Raw genomic sequence first — 17,043 nt, forward strand, 5'->3', positions numbered from 1 at the left:
TTGAAAGGAAGTGATTGATAGTGAAGATGAGCCAAGATTATCTTTAAAATACAGAATGATTCAGAGTAGTGACCAACTTTGTCAGAGGGACAAAGGCCCAACAGTACTTGATGTGGTCCACCCAAATCTCATGATGGATGGTTAAACCACTTGTGTATCAAATTGATTTCTCTGCAAACTTTGGATGTTAGGAGCAAAGATCACACCAGGTGAGTGACCGAAGTTGAAGAGTGTATAAGATGTATTGAGTGAAGCTGAGGGATTGATTGATTGAGAGTATTGTGGCAAATGGGTTTGCGACGATGACAGAGGACAAATACATTTTGGAGAAGCAAGAGGTGGGAAACAAGGTGTACCAAAAGAGTAGGGCAAAAAGACTAAAGTATGATTTGCTGACAAGACCTACACCGTCAGCATGTCAGTTTGGGCAGAACAATTGGCAGAAAGTATAGCCAGATATGAAGGCATCAGTAAGGGCAGTGTATTGTCATCCATGAGCCAAACTTTCATTAAAAGCATTTTGTCAGTGCAATAATTATCCACAAAAAGATCATGGATAACAAAAGCCCCGTTCGTACGTAATTGGCACTCTGGAAGGAAATTCATATAGTTGCAATGATCATTGACAGACCACATGGTGGATGGGTCGAGCAGAATGCAAAGGGGTTTGGTGAACAATGTGGGAAAGGCAGTCATAGAGGAGGATGGAACATTTGGGGTTGCTGCTTGTAAGGAGGCAGTGATGGGTGACTTGATGGTTTTTTTTGGAGAATACGGAGATAAATACAAATCGGAACAGTATATGTATCCAGCCTGGGACAATATCAGAAAAACAGCAACACAGAGGAATAGGAAAAGGGTCTGGGTAGGAATTGGGGGAAAAGTAAATGAAAGATGGCATGACTGGGGTACATGAATTGAAAGAGGCAAGAAGGGAGGGATCGACAAGGTCAAAAACGGATCGAGAAGTGATGGTCCATGGCAGCAGCCAAAATAAGTATGCGAGTGGAATTAAGGTTACATCAGCATGGGAAAGAGTTTCAAACATTGCAACATTTGGCTGTATTTTTTATATTCAATTGAGTATTTTGAATGTTCTTAATGTGGAGATGGTACTGAGTTAAATAATTATCCCACTAATCTCAAAGTTTGGAAACCAAGAAGACTTAGAATAGGGCAACAGTAGAAAGAGGGAAACCCCCATAAAGTATTTTTAAACAGGAATGTGGCATAAAATGTTGGCAGTGCTATCATATCACCTGTTTAGAGTTGTGGTTTTCATTTGCTTACAGTTTAGCCAAGTAATTTACTGAGAAGGGTTTCTGCACCAGTCCGACTCTTGCAATTGTATGTACAGCTGATGTTATCAGGTGCAACAATTTCATATTTGTTCAGAAATGTTTGTTGTCACAACAGGGGAGGCTTTCTTTGCTAGTTTGAATTGGGCTTAGTATTCATAGGACATTTTTGTAACCGTCTATACTATTTTGAAGAAAAGCAGGGCAATTAGCCCCGGTGTCCCTGCAATCAACACCACAAAAAGCAGTTAATCTGGACACGATCACATTTCTTTGTGGAGGTTTGCTGAACACAAATTGGCTGCTCTGTTTCCTACATTGCAACTTCAAAAAGAGCTCTGAGGTGTCCGGTGATGGTGAAAAATACTGTTCAAATGCAAGTCTATCTTTCTCATTTTAAACTTCTGCTCTTTGAGCACCAACACTGTGCCTTGAACCTCAGGTTGGAAGAGGATATCTTACTGGAACGTAAATTGTCTGTTTCTCACATCATCCATTTTGTGTCCTCCCAAATCAGAGAATTCTGAGCAGTTTAAGTTGGACTCCTTTACCCACCTAGGACTAGAGTTGATTTTGCAGTCTTTATGTCAGTTTACTGGAGCTAGCAAAGGAGACAGGGGGCTGGATTCTCCGATCCCGACGCCAAAATCGCGTTCGGCGGCGGGCTGGAGAATCCCTGATAACGCCCAAATTGGAGGTGACACCGCTTTTGTGATGCTCCACCCCCTGAAAAGCCTTATCCACGGCCTCAGGCCATTGTCTGAGGTCTGCCCCATGATGCTCTGTCCCCGACCTGCCGAGTTCCCCACACTGTGGGACACGAGTGGTCTAATCCATTGTGACCTCAGCGGGGGAGAGAGATCCGCGGGCGGGGAAGGCTTCAATCGGGGTCGGGGGCACTGTGGGCGGGCGGGCCGGGGTGCGCAAGCGACCGAAGGGGGGGTACTATTTTTGCGGTCCGGGTCCGCGGTCTGCGTCTGCCATGAAGCACAGCGCGGCTGCTGCAGGCCGCCATCGTGCACATGCGTGGCCACGGACCTGGCAATGCTCTGGGTCATATCGGCAGCTGGAGCTGGGAGCTCTACGCTGCCAACCTGCTAGCCCCCTCCAGAGCAAGGAATCGGTGGCCATTGTGCGCCAGTTTTCCTGGAGTAAAACGCAACCATTTTCACACCGCGTGGGGACTTAGTCTCCCAAACGGAGAAGCCAGCCCAGGATATTTATCTGGATTAAGAACGAAGTACACCCCTTATTACTAATGAATGTATTCCTGTTGTTAATACATTTCTGTGGCCTATCTGTTATTTTGACTTATTACCTGTATTCGGTCATGCGAGAGTACCTTTAAGAAATGGGTGTTTATAAATGGGTATGTATATAAATATCTGTAGTGAGAGTACCTTTAAGAAATGGGTGTTTATTACTGCAGCGATGTCAGAGAGTGGGTGGAGCTGGGCTGTCTGTCAGCTTTTTACTTTCGTTTTAGGCTGTTTGCTGCAGGGTGTGTTTTAGTTTAGTTTTCAGAGCTGGATAGCTGCAGTCACAGCCAGAAGGGGTATTAGTCTTTCTCTCTGTAATCAAAAACTGTAAATCGATCCTTTGGTGATTTAAAACTAATAACTGCTCTCAGTAGTGACTTTAACCTGATGTGCTTCTGTTAAAGGTTTTGCTTTTAAGTCTTATGGATGTTAAAAGGAAAGCTTAGAGGATTACTTAGTATTGTAGTCTTTGGGGGTTGTATTTGAATTAATGGTTGCTAAGATGTTCACTGTATGCTTTAAAAAGATTAACTTGAGTTCATAGAATAAACACTGTTTTGCTTTAAAAAATACTTTTCCATTTCTGCTGTACCACGCCTGTAGAGTGGGCCGTGTGCTCCCCATACCACAATCTATTAAAAGTTGTGGGTCAGGTGAACTCCATGATACATTTTGGGGCTCTCTAAACCCTGGCCCACAACAATTCTCATAATTTTTATTGCAATATTGGGCTGGATTCTCCACTGGCGGGATTCTCTATTGCGCCGGAAAATCCCGCCATTATCATTGTTCTCCTTTGAATGATTGACATTACCTTTTAAAAGCTAGTCGAGCTTATGAATATTATCAAGAGTCACACATACCTACTGCCACTGTCATCGACCAGGCAGGTCTAATTCAGCCTCGAATATTTTCTTCGACAAGACTGTCAAAGGTTACTGGGGACTGACAGGAAAGTGGAGTTGTGGCCATAGTCAGACCAGCCATGATCTTATCAAATGGCAGGACAGGTTGAGGGGCTCCTAATTCTGTGTTCTATAGGTAAAAGTTAAATTCCTAGTGTGTGTGTGTGCTCTTTCATTTTCATCATTCAGCAAGGAAGTTATGCTGAACTTATACAAGACACTAGTTAGATCTCAGCTGGAATATTGTGTGCCGTTCTAGGAACCACACTGTAGGAAGGATGCGAACTTACTGGCGAGAGTGCAGAAGAGGTTCACAAGAATGGTTCCAGGGATGAGAAACTTCAGTCATGAGGATATATTGGAGGCATTGGGACTGTGTACCTTGCAGAGAAGAAGGCAAAGAGGAGATTTGATCGAGGTGTTCAAAAACATGGGGTTGGACAGAGTGGATAGGGAGAAACTGTTCCCGCTCGTAAAAGGATTGAGAACAGATTTAAAGTGATTTGCAAAAGAAGCAAATATAATGTGAGAAAAAACTTTTTCATGAGTGGTTTGGGTCTAGAAATATGGTGGAGGCAGGTTCAATCGAGGCATTCAAGAGGACTTTAGAGGATTATTTGAATGGAAAAAACATGCAGGGGTACGGGGATAAGACAGGGGAATGGCACTCAGTCATGATGCTCATTTGGAGAGCTGCAGGCACAATGGGCCAAATGCTCTCCTTCTGCGCTGTAATCGTTCTCTGTTCCTGATTATTTATGGGGCAGGGCGGAGATCAGACTATGCATCTGGTTAGGTGAGTAAAAGGCACATCTTAATGCAGCTGCAGCTGCAGTGTGGGTTACAGGCCATGTCTGGAAATGTATGGCAGGCTGTGGGTGTAAGACTTTCAGGTTTGAGGCCAATGTTGGGGCTTTTCACAGTAACTTCATTTGAAGCCAACTTGTGGCAATAGGTGATTTTCATTTCATTTCATTTCATTCATTTTCATTTTTCATCCATTTCATTTCATTTCAATGTGGGGGCAGAAGATAAGGGTGGAGTTTAGGCTGAAGCTGTGCTTTGGGTTTGGCATAGCTGCGTGTGAAGGTAGAGAGTTTGGCAGCTGGATGCAATCCAGGCCCGAGGCTCAGTATCAATCTGGACTGAGAAAGGAGATAAAGAGTAGGACTTTTGGCTCATGAGGGCCACTCTGACTGCAAAATTTAGTTGCATATTATCTGCATTTTTGGTATTATGGGTGCTGTTCCAGTATCAAAATGATATCTACATTGTATACCCACACTCCTGGTGGGGACGTGGCAGACTCCACTTTGGGAAGGCCAGTAGCATTAGCACTGAGAGCTCAAAAAATATGCTGAATAGACAGACTGTGACACCAGTCAGTCTGTAAACTTAAATTGATCCTCGTCGTCTTATTTTTGATTTCAACGTCCAGCTCACACTCTGTCTTCACCTGTATGAGTAGGATTCCCCACCACTGTTATTTAGAGGGATCAATAAAGTTTATTTGTTGATTGACGTGTATTGGTTCTTGCTGAATGGGTAGAGTATTCAGCTCTCATGGGATTTACTGCCCGCATCCTGTCCAAATTCCAATGGGACATGGCCGTTAACTCACGCCCCATATCTAACTAATATGTTCAGGGATCAATTCTTCTACTTCAGACTAAGTGAGGAACAGCGTGTGATGTCACGCAGTGGGGGGGAGGGGGGCATTACACGGGGCTTAAGGTATGACAAAAAGAACATAAATATAAGAACTAGGAGCAAGAGTTGCCCATCTGGCCCGTCGAGCTTGTTCCGCCATTCAATAAGATCATGGCTAATCGTTTTGTGGACTCAACTCCACTTACCCATCTGCTCACCATAACCCTTAATTCCTTTACTGATATTAAAATCCATGCAAATTCATGCTGATCACGTCACCAGCGGGGGTAGGGAAGATTTAAAACCAAGATCTCCCTGGCGTAAATCCCGTTCTGGCACTTCCGCAGGATTTTGCAAGCATAACAGGATTGGCACCTGGGGGGACCCGACCCAAAAATCACGCCCAGAGTTTATCTGATAAAGAATATAAACTAAACACATCTCCTAGTTTCTTTGCATTTCAAACCTGACACTATCAACCAACGTAATTTTGTATGTCTCTGTCACAGATATCATTTAAGATCATTTTGATCAACTAAATGTGCATAATTAAACATAACATACCAATCATTTATTTTTGTGTCGTGACAAAATGGCTCTGTGCTTTTGAGCACATAAAGCTTTTCCAAAGTTCTAACTTGGGATCAAAGCAAAGTAACACTATGAAGAATGTCTGTTTATTGGTCACAACCCAATTTTCCGACCTTTGCCTCTTTTTCTAAACATTCACCGGGAGTGTTTTACGATCAACTCTGGTTATCTGCTAATGTCCCCCCACTCCCCTCCCCTTTTGGTTGTACAGCTTCTGCAAATGTTTTTTTCATAAATTCAGAGTACCCAATTCATTTTTTCCAATTAAGGGGCAACTTAGTGTGGCCAATCTACCTACCCTGCACATCTTTCGGTTGTGGGGGCGAAACCCACACAACACACGGAGAATATGCAAACTCCACAAGGACTGTGACCCAGAGCCGGGATCGAACCTGGGATCTCAGCGCCGTGAGGCATGCTGTGCTAACCACTGCGCCATCATGCTGCCCCCTGCTTCTGCAAATCTTAACCAGAAATTTCAATTCCAAGTATGATGAAGTCAATCAAAAATATTGCAAAATAAGGGCACATTTAGCATTTGCATCAATTATTGTTAAGGAATGTGGAGATTTTGTGGAGGCCCTGCAGTAAACATTTGCCCTTTTTAACTTGACTTTCACTCATGTTTGTAAACATTTACACAATCATTTCAAAAACTGGTAGTTTTACGCTTTTCAAAGCTGGATTTAGTGCACTGTTATTTTAATGAACTGAGCGATCATTAACTGGTTCAGAAATGTGACAATCGACTTCATGGGAGGTGTGACCTGACTGGCAATTCCTGTTTTTCGTAGTAACTACAAAACCAGCAGCATCAGACGTGACTAATAATGTGGTTTATTAATACAACTTTAAAAAAGGATGAAAATATGCTTCTCTAATTATATTATTGAATTATAATTTATTATAGTAGTATATGACAAAAAAAGCAGTGAACCTTGACTCAGTTATTCATATAAATGCATATTTTAATGTCTGGTAGCACCCTGCCTCTGAGCTAAAAGATTATGGTGAGCAGAGATGAGAGAACATGGCTGCTGCTTTTGGCTCCCTAGTGCTATCAGCACTACCAAACTGCAGACATCGGAAAAAGGTGGTTGAAATGCTTCCAGCTATTTCTGGTGTGTGGGTGCACCAAGTTCATGCAGATGCTAATGTTAAACAGCCTCTAATGCTGATTGGCACCCAACAATAATTTTGGATCTTTCAGATCCTGTTAACATCCTCCTTTGAACACACACACACTCACAGCTGAACATGTGGTGAGCTACACACAGGACCTCCCATTTGTGCCATTTAAAGGTGTTAACATGGTATTTTCAGATGAGCTGTTGCTCCGACAGAGTTAGTGGACACACTGTATACCGCATCTTTGGTGAAGCTCTCAGAAGTGTTGGATTCAGGAGCTAGTGGCGCTGGGCATTTCCAAGGAGTTCACTGGAGTTTAAAAGCCTCTGAGCAGAAAGCCTGCTTTCACTAATGAGGGCTAAAGTTTCAGTCCCTCTTGTATTGTAGCACAACAGGGAAATTGCCCACGGGCAGCAGAGAGCAGAAACATGCAGAGGGATGGAGAGGTGGTTCTCAATAGAAGGCCATACCAACCTAGGGCCTTTAGAGAGCACTTCACCTCCCCATCAGTGATAAGCAGTGTATGAGGGTGGGTATGATCACTGAGCCATGCAACCTCCTCCAAATGGCCCTGCAGCTGGACAGCAGGGTGAGGATGGTACTGCCAGTGACTGTTAAGATCACTATTAACCTCCAGTACATTGCCTCAAGATCCTTAGAGGTGGGAGCAACAGATATTGCCAAAATATCAGTTTGTCATGCATCACTGCATCAGGGAGGCAACAGCGGCTCTGCACTCTGGGGGTGCACAGCCTTCTCTCTAACGAGACAGAAACAGGAGGAGTGGCTATATGACTTTGACAGGGTAGTGGGATTCCCATTGAATCATGGGACACATCAACTCCATGCATGTCACTCAATGGACACCACCTATTAATGAGCATGCACCACAATTGCAAGAGGTTGACTTCCTTAACAGGTAATTGGTGGTTAATCAGGTATAAAACATTGTATGGATGAATCCCCACTATTGTGACAGTAGCCATGATACTTTCATCCTGTGCCAGTCAGCCATTGCTGCCATATTTAAGATGCCATGATGAACCAAAGGTTGGTTTCTCTGTGACACCATTCTACAGGTATTTCATTAAATCATTATAAAAGTACAGTAGATGAAAATAAGGTTTGAATACCTTATGTGTGTGTGTGTCAGGGAGGGTGGGTGAGTGAGAGTGTGTCAGGGAGGGTGTGTGAGTGAGGGTGGGTGAGTGAGTATCTCGTACGTTTCAATAAGATCCCCTCTCATCCTTCTAAACTCCAACGAGTACAGACCCAGAGTCCTCAAATGTTCCTCATATGACAAGTTCTTCATTCCAGGGATCATGCTTGTGACCCTCCTCTGGACCCTTTCCAAGACCAGCACATCCTTCCTTAGATATGGGGCCCAAAACTGCTCACAATACTCCAAATGGGGTCTGACCAGAGCCTTATACAGCCTCAGAAGCACATCCCTGGTCTTGTATTCTAGCCTCTTGACATGAATGCTAACATTGCATTTGCCTTCTTAACTGCCGACTGAACTTACACATTAACCTTAAGAAAATCGTGAACAAGGACTCCCAAGTCCCTTTGTGCTTCTGCTTTCCGAAGCATTTCCCCATTTAGAAAATTGTCCATGCCTAGATTCCTTCTTTCAAAGTTCATAACCTCACACTTTTCCACATTGTATTTCATTTGCCACTTCATTGCCCACTCTCCTAGCTTGTCCAGGTCCTTCTGCAGCCCCCTTGCTTCCTCAATACTACCTGTCCCTCTACAGATCTTTGTATCATCTGCAAACTTAGCAACAGTGCCTTCAGTTCTTTCTTCCAGATCATTAATGTATATTGTAAAAAGTTGTGGTCCCAGCACAGACCCCTGAGGCACACCACTGGACACCGGCTGCCATCCTGAAAAAGACCCCTTTATCCCCACTCATTGCCTTCTGCCAGTCAGCCAATCCTCTATCCATGCCAGGATCTTACCCTTAACACTATGGGCTTTTAACTTATTTAACAGTCTCCTATGCGGCACCTTGTCAAAGGCCTTCTGGAAATCTAAATAAATCACGTCCATTGATTCTCCTTTGTGTAACTTCCTTGTTACCTCCTCAATGAACTCTAACAGATTTTTCAGACACGACCTCCCTTTGACAAAGCTGTGCTGACTCAGTCCTATTTTACCATGCACTTCCAAGTGCTTCGCGATCTCATCTTTAATAACAGACACGAAAATCTTACCAATGACCGAAGTCAGGCTAACCGGCCTATAATTTCCCGTCTTCTGCCTCCCCCCTTCTTAAACAGTGGTGTTACATTAGCCACCTTCCAGTCCTCTGGGACCCTTCCTGCCTCCAGTGATTCCTGAAAGATCATCACGAATGCCACCACAATTTCCTCAGCTATCTCTTTGAGGAGCCTGAAGTGTAATCCATCCGGTCCAGGTGACTTATCCACTTTCAGACCTTTCAGTTTCCGCAGCACCTTCTCCTTAGTAATGGTCACTGCACTCATCTCTGCCCCCTGGCTCTCCTGGAGCTCTGGCATTCCACTAGTGTCTTCCACCGTGAAGACTGATGCAAAGTAACTATTCAGTTAGTCTGCCATTTCTTTGTTTCCTATTATTACTTCTCCAGCCACATTTTCCAGTGGTCCAATGTCTAATTTTGCCTCTCTTATCTTTTATATGTTGAAAAAATCTCTTCCTAAATTCCTTTATATTACTAGCTAGCTTGCACTCGTTCTTCATCTGCTCCCCCCTTATTGCTTTTTTAGCTGTTTTCTGCTCGTTTTTAAAGGCTTCCCAATCCTCTGGTTTCCCACTAACCCTCGCCACTTTTTATGCTTTTTCCTCAGCCTTTATGCTGTCCTTGACATCCCTCGTCAGCCATGGAAGCCTTGTCCTCCTCTTAGCATGTTTCCTCCTCCTTGGGATGAATTTCTGTTGTGCCTCCCTAATAACCCCCAAAAACTCCTGCCGTTGCTGTTCCCCTGTCTTCCCTGCTAGCCTCCTTCTCCAATCAACTCTGGCCAGCTCATGTCTTTGTCGTTACCCTTATTTAATTGTAATACCGTTACAGCTTCTCCCTCTCATACTGCAGGGTAAATTCTATCATATTGTGGTCACTGCTCCCTAAGGGTGTTTTCCCCTTAAGTTCCCTAATCAAGTCTGCCTCATTACACATCACCAAATTCAGAATTGCCTGTTGCCTAGTAGGGTCTGTCACAAGCTGCTCCAAAAAAACATCTCTTAGACATTCCACAAATTCCATTTCTTGGAATCCACTACCAACCAGTCCACCTGCATATTGAAGTCCCCCACTTCTCTGCTATCACAAAACAGGCCGCAGAGTGAGTGGAAAGTCCCGTCCATTATCTATTGGGTGAGGCAGGATTTTTCACTCCACAGCTGTACTATGATCAGCAGCCCTCCAGCTGCTGTGGCTGCTTGGATCTCAAACCCACCCAAAGGTACCTTGCTAAGCTGTAAAGCCACATCATTGAAATTGTTGTTTGTGTGGTTAGTATTTGTGTTGATGTGTTTTGCCCATTTTTTTCAAATCAGTCTCTCAAATGCAGTATGTGCCAATTTAAGTTTAAAATGGTGCCTTGAACAAGAAGATTGAGAGAAAAGCTACCTTTCATTAAATATTAATATGAATTATCTCTTTCTTTTTTTTCAGCAAGGAAAGTATCCAAGAATTGGGTAAGTTTGATTTATTGTGACAGTGGGATTACAACTTAGAAATACTGTGCCATAGTCTTCCAATAATTATGTCGATTTATACTGAAGAAAAATAAAATATTGGCAAGTTAAATCACATTGGATTCTCCTCATATTCAGTTAATGCAAAGAACAGGCTCACGGATGAAGAATCGTGGCTCACGGATGAAGAATCATTATCAAAGTGAGGGGTTCGAAGGCTGCCCCTTCCCATGAAACTGCACTATGAGATAAACCTATACCCCATAAGTAAGAAGGGGAGGCTAGTGTGGAACATAATGATTTAAAGGTAGATTTCCCAAGTTCTCATAGGTGGTAAAGCACTTTGAACACAGCAAGCAAGAATTGGGAAATCGTAAGAACTTTATTGATGATCGTGCTTCCAGCCTGATGAGGAAGGAAGCAGCGATGGATCTAGTTCTGGAGAATAAAGAGGAGCAAATGTAGCATGTTTCAGTGGGAGTGCATTTTGGGCAACAGTGATCATTACATCATTAGATATTGAATTTTTATGGAAAAGGACAAGATACAATGAAGTGTAAAAATACTTTGAGGAACTCAGTTCTAAATAAATCAGGCCTAGGTCAATTGAAATCAAAAATTGCTAGGCAAAGTAGAAATTGAACAATGGCTGACTTTCAAAGAGGAGATGATTTGGTAATGGAGGATATGCTTTCTTACAAGGATCTCTGGATGGCTAGAAATATAAAGGTTAAAATTACACAGAAAAACTAAGTGTATAAGTGTAAGGTTAATAATATATTTGAGGACCATGTTGAATGCAGGAAGTACAGAGATCTAAAATAAGAGGGTCAAAGAGAGAGTATGTAAATAGATTAACAGTTATAGATTAACAGAGGTCTCCTCCTGCTCCTATCTTCCATGTATCTATGTATCCTGAAGGCCTTCCAAAAATATATAAATGATAAAACAGTAGTCAAAGGAAGGGTTGGACGGATTAGGGACCAAAAAGGAGATACTCAAGTGGAGACATGGCTGAAGTACTAAATGAGCATCTGTCTTCATGAGAGGAGAGGCTGCAGTCAATGCAGCAGTAGAGGAGGACGTAATGGCAATATTGGATAGAATTAAAAAAGATAAAGGGGAGAAACATAAAGGTTAGAAATTCACAAAGTAGAAATGTCACTCAGTCCAGATGGATTTACTGAATGAAGTAATGGAGCGATTACAGAGCCTCTGAGAACAATCTTCCAATCGTCCTTCAATATGTGGGTAGTGGCAGTGGCAGAAGAATTACAATGCGATATCTTTGTTTAAAAAATGAAGAGGGATAAATCCAGTGCTACAGGCCAGTCAGCCTAATTTTGATGTTGGGGATATTATCAGAGACAATGGGAAGAATGTTCTGTTCCCGACAGCAGTAAGAAGCATGGTGTGTTGGGGCATTTAATTTGGGGGAAGGCAAAACATCTGTTTTCCGACAGCAGAATAAAGTGTTGGAGTTTTGTTCTCCCAACTTTCAAGACAGATTAAAGGTGGCACGAGCTTCAAGCCTATTTGCATGCATGTGTACCACATGCATTCTCAATAAAAGGCCACCTCAAATGTACTCTACAAATTAAGTTCCTCACCAGCAAGAATCTAGAAATTTCAGTTTTACAACTGTATGCTGTGCACATGCCGAGCATCACCTTTCCCATGACTTTGAGGTCCGTAGATGTTGCTTTGTCTTTCTTGGGAACCTCACACAACTTCACTTGAATGTTGTTAGCAAATGTTGCACAAGGCCAGACAAGGGAGGCAGACGGAAGCTGAAAGCAGGGAAAATAGGCAGGAAAGGTGGAAAGAAGGCTGGACAGGCTTATGTGGAAGAGTAGGAAGGGTGTCCAGGGAAGAGGGGGGAAATGTCCGTAGAAGGGGGGGAATTGTCTGTGAAAGAGAGGAGGAGTACCTTCGAGGGCGGGGCCTGTGGTGACAATGGTAGGGCATTGGGGGGGGGGGCGACAACTCAGTATACTGGTGGTAGGCAGGAATAGTCACATGTCAGAGGGAGGGGAGTGGGATGAGGTAGGGTGACAGGTCCAAGGAGTATGGTAGGTGAAGATCTCATTGGGTAGGTCATTGAAGCAGACAAAACAGGTGCTTGGATAACAGGAGGGGACAGGGTTGGGGTGGGCATGGGCTATGAACTGACGTATATATTGAGCACTTCTCATACATTGGCAGCTACCTCTCTCAAAAGGCCACCGTTGATGGGGATATCCAATACTGGTTTCGCTGTGTCAGCTCTGCCTTTTCCAATCATCAACAGTAAATGTGTAACACCAGCACTCAAGATGTTTAATGCCATCCAGGACAAAGCAACCCACTTGATTGGCGCCCCGTCCACTTCTTCCACCATCCAGTCCCTCCACCACTGATGCACAGTGGCACAGTGGCAACAACTTGACCATCTACAAGATGTATGGCAGCAACTCACCAAGGCTCCATCAGCAGCATCTTTTGCGATGTCCACCACTAAGAGGACAAGTGCAGCAGATGCCTGGGAACACCACCAGTCTTAAGTTCCCCTTCAAGTCACACACAATCCTGACTTGAGACTATATCACTGTTTCTTCACTGTTGTTCGGTCAAATCATGGATCTCCCTCCCTAACAGCACTGAGAGTGTAACCTACACCATATGAATTGGAGCAGTTCAAGAAGGTAACCACCTTCTCAAGTGCAATTAGGATTGGGTCTAGATAATGACATTTACGCTCTGAGAAAGAATAAGAACAAAGACGTCCACAAGTCAACCAAAGTCCAAATAGTTGTTGTCACTACATTCTTGTATTGCAGTCAGACCTGGACTTTGTATTAGCAATACATAAAAGCACCAGCAGAAATCCTTCTGATTTACTGGGAGAGCCATCAAGTAGTGGCCTTCTTGAAGTCATCTCCATAAGTATTCAGGGGAAATTCCTGTCAACTCAACACTGATGGACTGTACATTGTGTTTAGATGGCCGAAAACTATCTCCTCTGCCATGTCCTGTTTTCTCATCTTTCAAGTGTCCAAAACTCCATGAAAGGATGAGAAAAATGCTTCAAAGACACACTAAGGTTATTCCTGAAGTCCGGCAGCATTGGCATCAGTGACTGGGAGAAGTTTGCTACCCATCGCTCAAAATGGCAACAACCTACTCATCAAGTTGCATTTTTGAATCACAATGTCTTACTGGTGAGGCAGAGCAGTGGCAGAGAAAAAAAACCCGATGCAAATCCTGCTCTCCCGATCCCATTACCGAATGGGACATCCTGCCCCATGTGCCCAAAAATCTGTTATGTTGAGAATTGGCCTTTCAGTCACATGAAGACATGGCAGAAAATTTCGGTGCTGAATAGACATCATCCTCAAATAAGGGACAGCTGCAAATGAATGAAATTCAGGAAACAATTAATTGGCATTTGTAAAAATATGAGTTAATTACGGAATTCAACGTATATTTGTTAAAGAAAAATCATGTTGGACTAACCTGATTTTGTTCTTTGATGAAGTAGCCGAGAGTATTAATTAGGATACTGTGGTCGATGTGTATACATACTTTCACAGGTCATTTGATGGAGTACCACATGATAAACTTATTAGCAAAGTAAAAATTAGAGACGATGCAAGAAGCAATACAAAATTGGCTAAGGGACAGAAAGTAGAGAGTAACGATGAAGTACTCTTTTTCAGACTGTATGGAATTATAAAATCAGTATTGCAATTACTTCTCTTTTTGATAAAAAAAAATGTCCTGGACTTGGGTACGTCGGCCATAATTTCAAAGACTACGTATGAACTGATACTTAGGCATGCAGTACATTATGAGGAGGATAGTAACAGGCATCAGGAGAATGTAAACAGGCTGATAAAATGAGCAGATGAATAGCAGATTAAATTTAATGTAGAGATGTATGTGTGTAAAGTTCTTCATGAGAAACAGTAAGATATTCAGTAAGAAATACTCAAAATCAGAACTTCATGTTCTGTTAAAACATGGATTTTTTCAATTACCTTTTACAACTTCCTCTGCTAGTATATTTGTAAGGTAACTGTATGTGTCTAAAATGCATAATGCAATTTTCAATACACTAAATCTCCCCACCCCCTTAGTAAATGAGAAGCACAGCATGTTTCACTGGTTTATCTCAAAAAGTATAAACAATAAATGTAAGCATAACTTGAATATTCAGCTTCACCAGTAACACCAAGCGATATGCAAACTTCTGTATTAATTTAACAATGCACTAAGTCATATACAATGAGTTACATTTAAAATAGTTCGCTTTGTAACATATCACTTAAGTATGGTGGGCATTTTCTCATATGAGCAGGGTATTTTCTGACATCCCGGTGTAATCTCACATAAATCATTCTTCATCTGAGATATCGGTGACGGAATCGGATTCAATGCTGAAGAACGGTATTTTCAGTGCTTTGAAGAATGATTTCCTGTGATGGTCTGTGAACCGTGCTTAGAAGTGATCATTAACCATTTAGTGTTTGGCCATAACAATGGTTGGATATCACAGGTTGTTTGCTTTCCAACACGAATGTCACATTTCATAAGCACTTTATCCCCTGTTGTTAATGGTGTAGCTCTAAATTTCATATTTTGCTCTGCATTTACTTTCATTCGATCCATTTGTTCTCGATTGTGTTCACATATATGTTGCACATCAGTTCTGTGGGGTAGCTCAGGGTATGTGAACATAGGATGAGCAAAGATGAGTGTGGCAGGAGGCTTTCCAGTAGTTGAGTGAGCAAAGCAAAGAAGGCACTACAATTCTTGCTTCCATGACTTGCTCTCAGCTGTAGCTGTGCGTATCTAATACTCATAAATCTCCCAACTTCTCCATTTGTACTTGGCCAACAGGGTGTCGTTCCTGATGGATGAAGAGAGCTAGTTTTCAAATTTACAAAAAAAATCATCATTGTTGAATTGGGGTCCATTGTCATATCTGACTGTTTGAGAGATTCCAAACTTAGCAAAAATATGGAAAGACTTTGGAATGACTGCTCTTGTAAAAGTAGATGTAAGTAGATTCCATGATGGGGAATCTGCTGTTGTTGCCAGTGACAAAATGTAGGTGTTCAGCAGTGGGGCAAATCTGTGAGATTGACTCAATCCATGATCCTCAGCTACCTTGGGAGGATTTGACATTGTGCTTGTTTGACAAGGCAAACACTGATTGATTTTGTGCTCTGCCATGCGGTCAATTCCTGGGAACCAGACCTCTTCCCTAAGGAGTTGTTTGGTTTTGTCAATTCCCTGGTGGTCTCCATGTGTGATATTGACAATATTCCCTCAATGTTGCAGATTGACAATTGCAGTGTAATATGAGAGCCGATCTGTTTGTAATGGCAAACTCATGTTGAACATTGAGAAGATCTTGGGCGCGGTTTAACAGCTGCGTTGCACTTGAACAAGAGCACGCGCAGCCGTTAGATCAAAGGGGGAGGCCAAAATTGAGAATCTTGCCAGACGACAATCATTTTGCAATCTAACTGGCCCGGTCCCGTTGGCGAGAACTGAATTCCACTGCGGCGTGGCAAGAAACTAATAATCACCAATTAAAGCCAATCTCCATTCAAATAACGGGAACGACCCTTATCTAACGGGCTCCCATTATCTAAATGCCCCGCCAGCAAGCGGTCATGTGGGTACCAAATAGTATACCTTTTTAAAAACGTGAACCCGGCGGAATGGTTGCTTCCCGGATCCACGGAGGTGAGTAGCCAGCTTCGATCCCAGGGAGTGAGATCGGGGCACTGAGGTTTGAGGTACAGGGTCTGCACCCAGGGGCTCCAACTGTGACCGGGATTGCATGAACAGGGGGTTCGATGGCACCCTGAACAATGGCAGGGGATGTGAGGGGGGGGGAGCCATGGGGGACTGGAGGGCCACTCTCCAAGAAGACAGTCTACCCAGCTTATTTGAGCCACCAGAATAAGACTATGAAAGTCTATCCAGCTCATTTAACCAACAAGAAGACACTGAATGTCTACCCACTGTATGTGAGACAAGTGACAAAGAAATCACAATTCCCATACAGGATGTGCAGGATCACAGCGAGACTGACAGATCTCAGCTCGTCTGCACAGAAGCACTCAACAATCAGAGGAGGGCTACACATGTGTCCAGAGAGACCACATCAATTGAAATCTTGAAGAGTTTGACTCCAGAAGAGGAGCACCACGATCCACAATAAAATGAAATCGTGATGATTTTGACTCCAGACGAGGAGCACCAAGACCAACAAGTAAATGAAATTGTGAAGATTTTGATTCCAGAAGAGGAGAACATTTTTAGAACCTTAGATAGGCCACACTTGGAGTATAGTGTTCAATTCTGGTCGCCACACTACCAGAAGGATGTGGAGGCTTTAGAGAGGGTGCAGAAGAGATTTACCAGAATGTTGCCTGGTATGGAGGGCGTTAGCTATGAGGAGCGGTTGAATAAACTCGGTTTGTTCTCACTGGGACAAAGGAGGTTGAGGGGAGACCTGATAGAGGTCTACAA

General features: G+C 43.0%; 1 protein-coding gene across 1 annotated transcript in view; it reads left to right on the top strand.

Annotated features, from left to right (window-relative positions):
• The window catches only part of LOC140427990 (uncharacterized), a 98,400-nt gene that overhangs the window by 32,553 nt on the left and 48,804 nt on the right, over positions 1–17,043 (top strand). The window contains exon 2 of the mRNA XM_072513919.1: positions 10,493–10,515. Coding sequence (XP_072370020.1) covers positions 10,493–10,515 — 23 coding nt within the window. The remainder of the gene's footprint in view (positions 1–10,492; positions 10,516–17,043) is intronic.

The sequence above is a fragment of the Scyliorhinus torazame genome, chromosome 8, assembly GCF_047496885.1.
Source record: "Scyliorhinus torazame isolate Kashiwa2021f chromosome 8, sScyTor2.1, whole genome shotgun sequence".
NCBI lineage: Eukaryota > Metazoa > Chordata > Chondrichthyes > Carcharhiniformes > Scyliorhinidae > Scyliorhinus > Scyliorhinus torazame.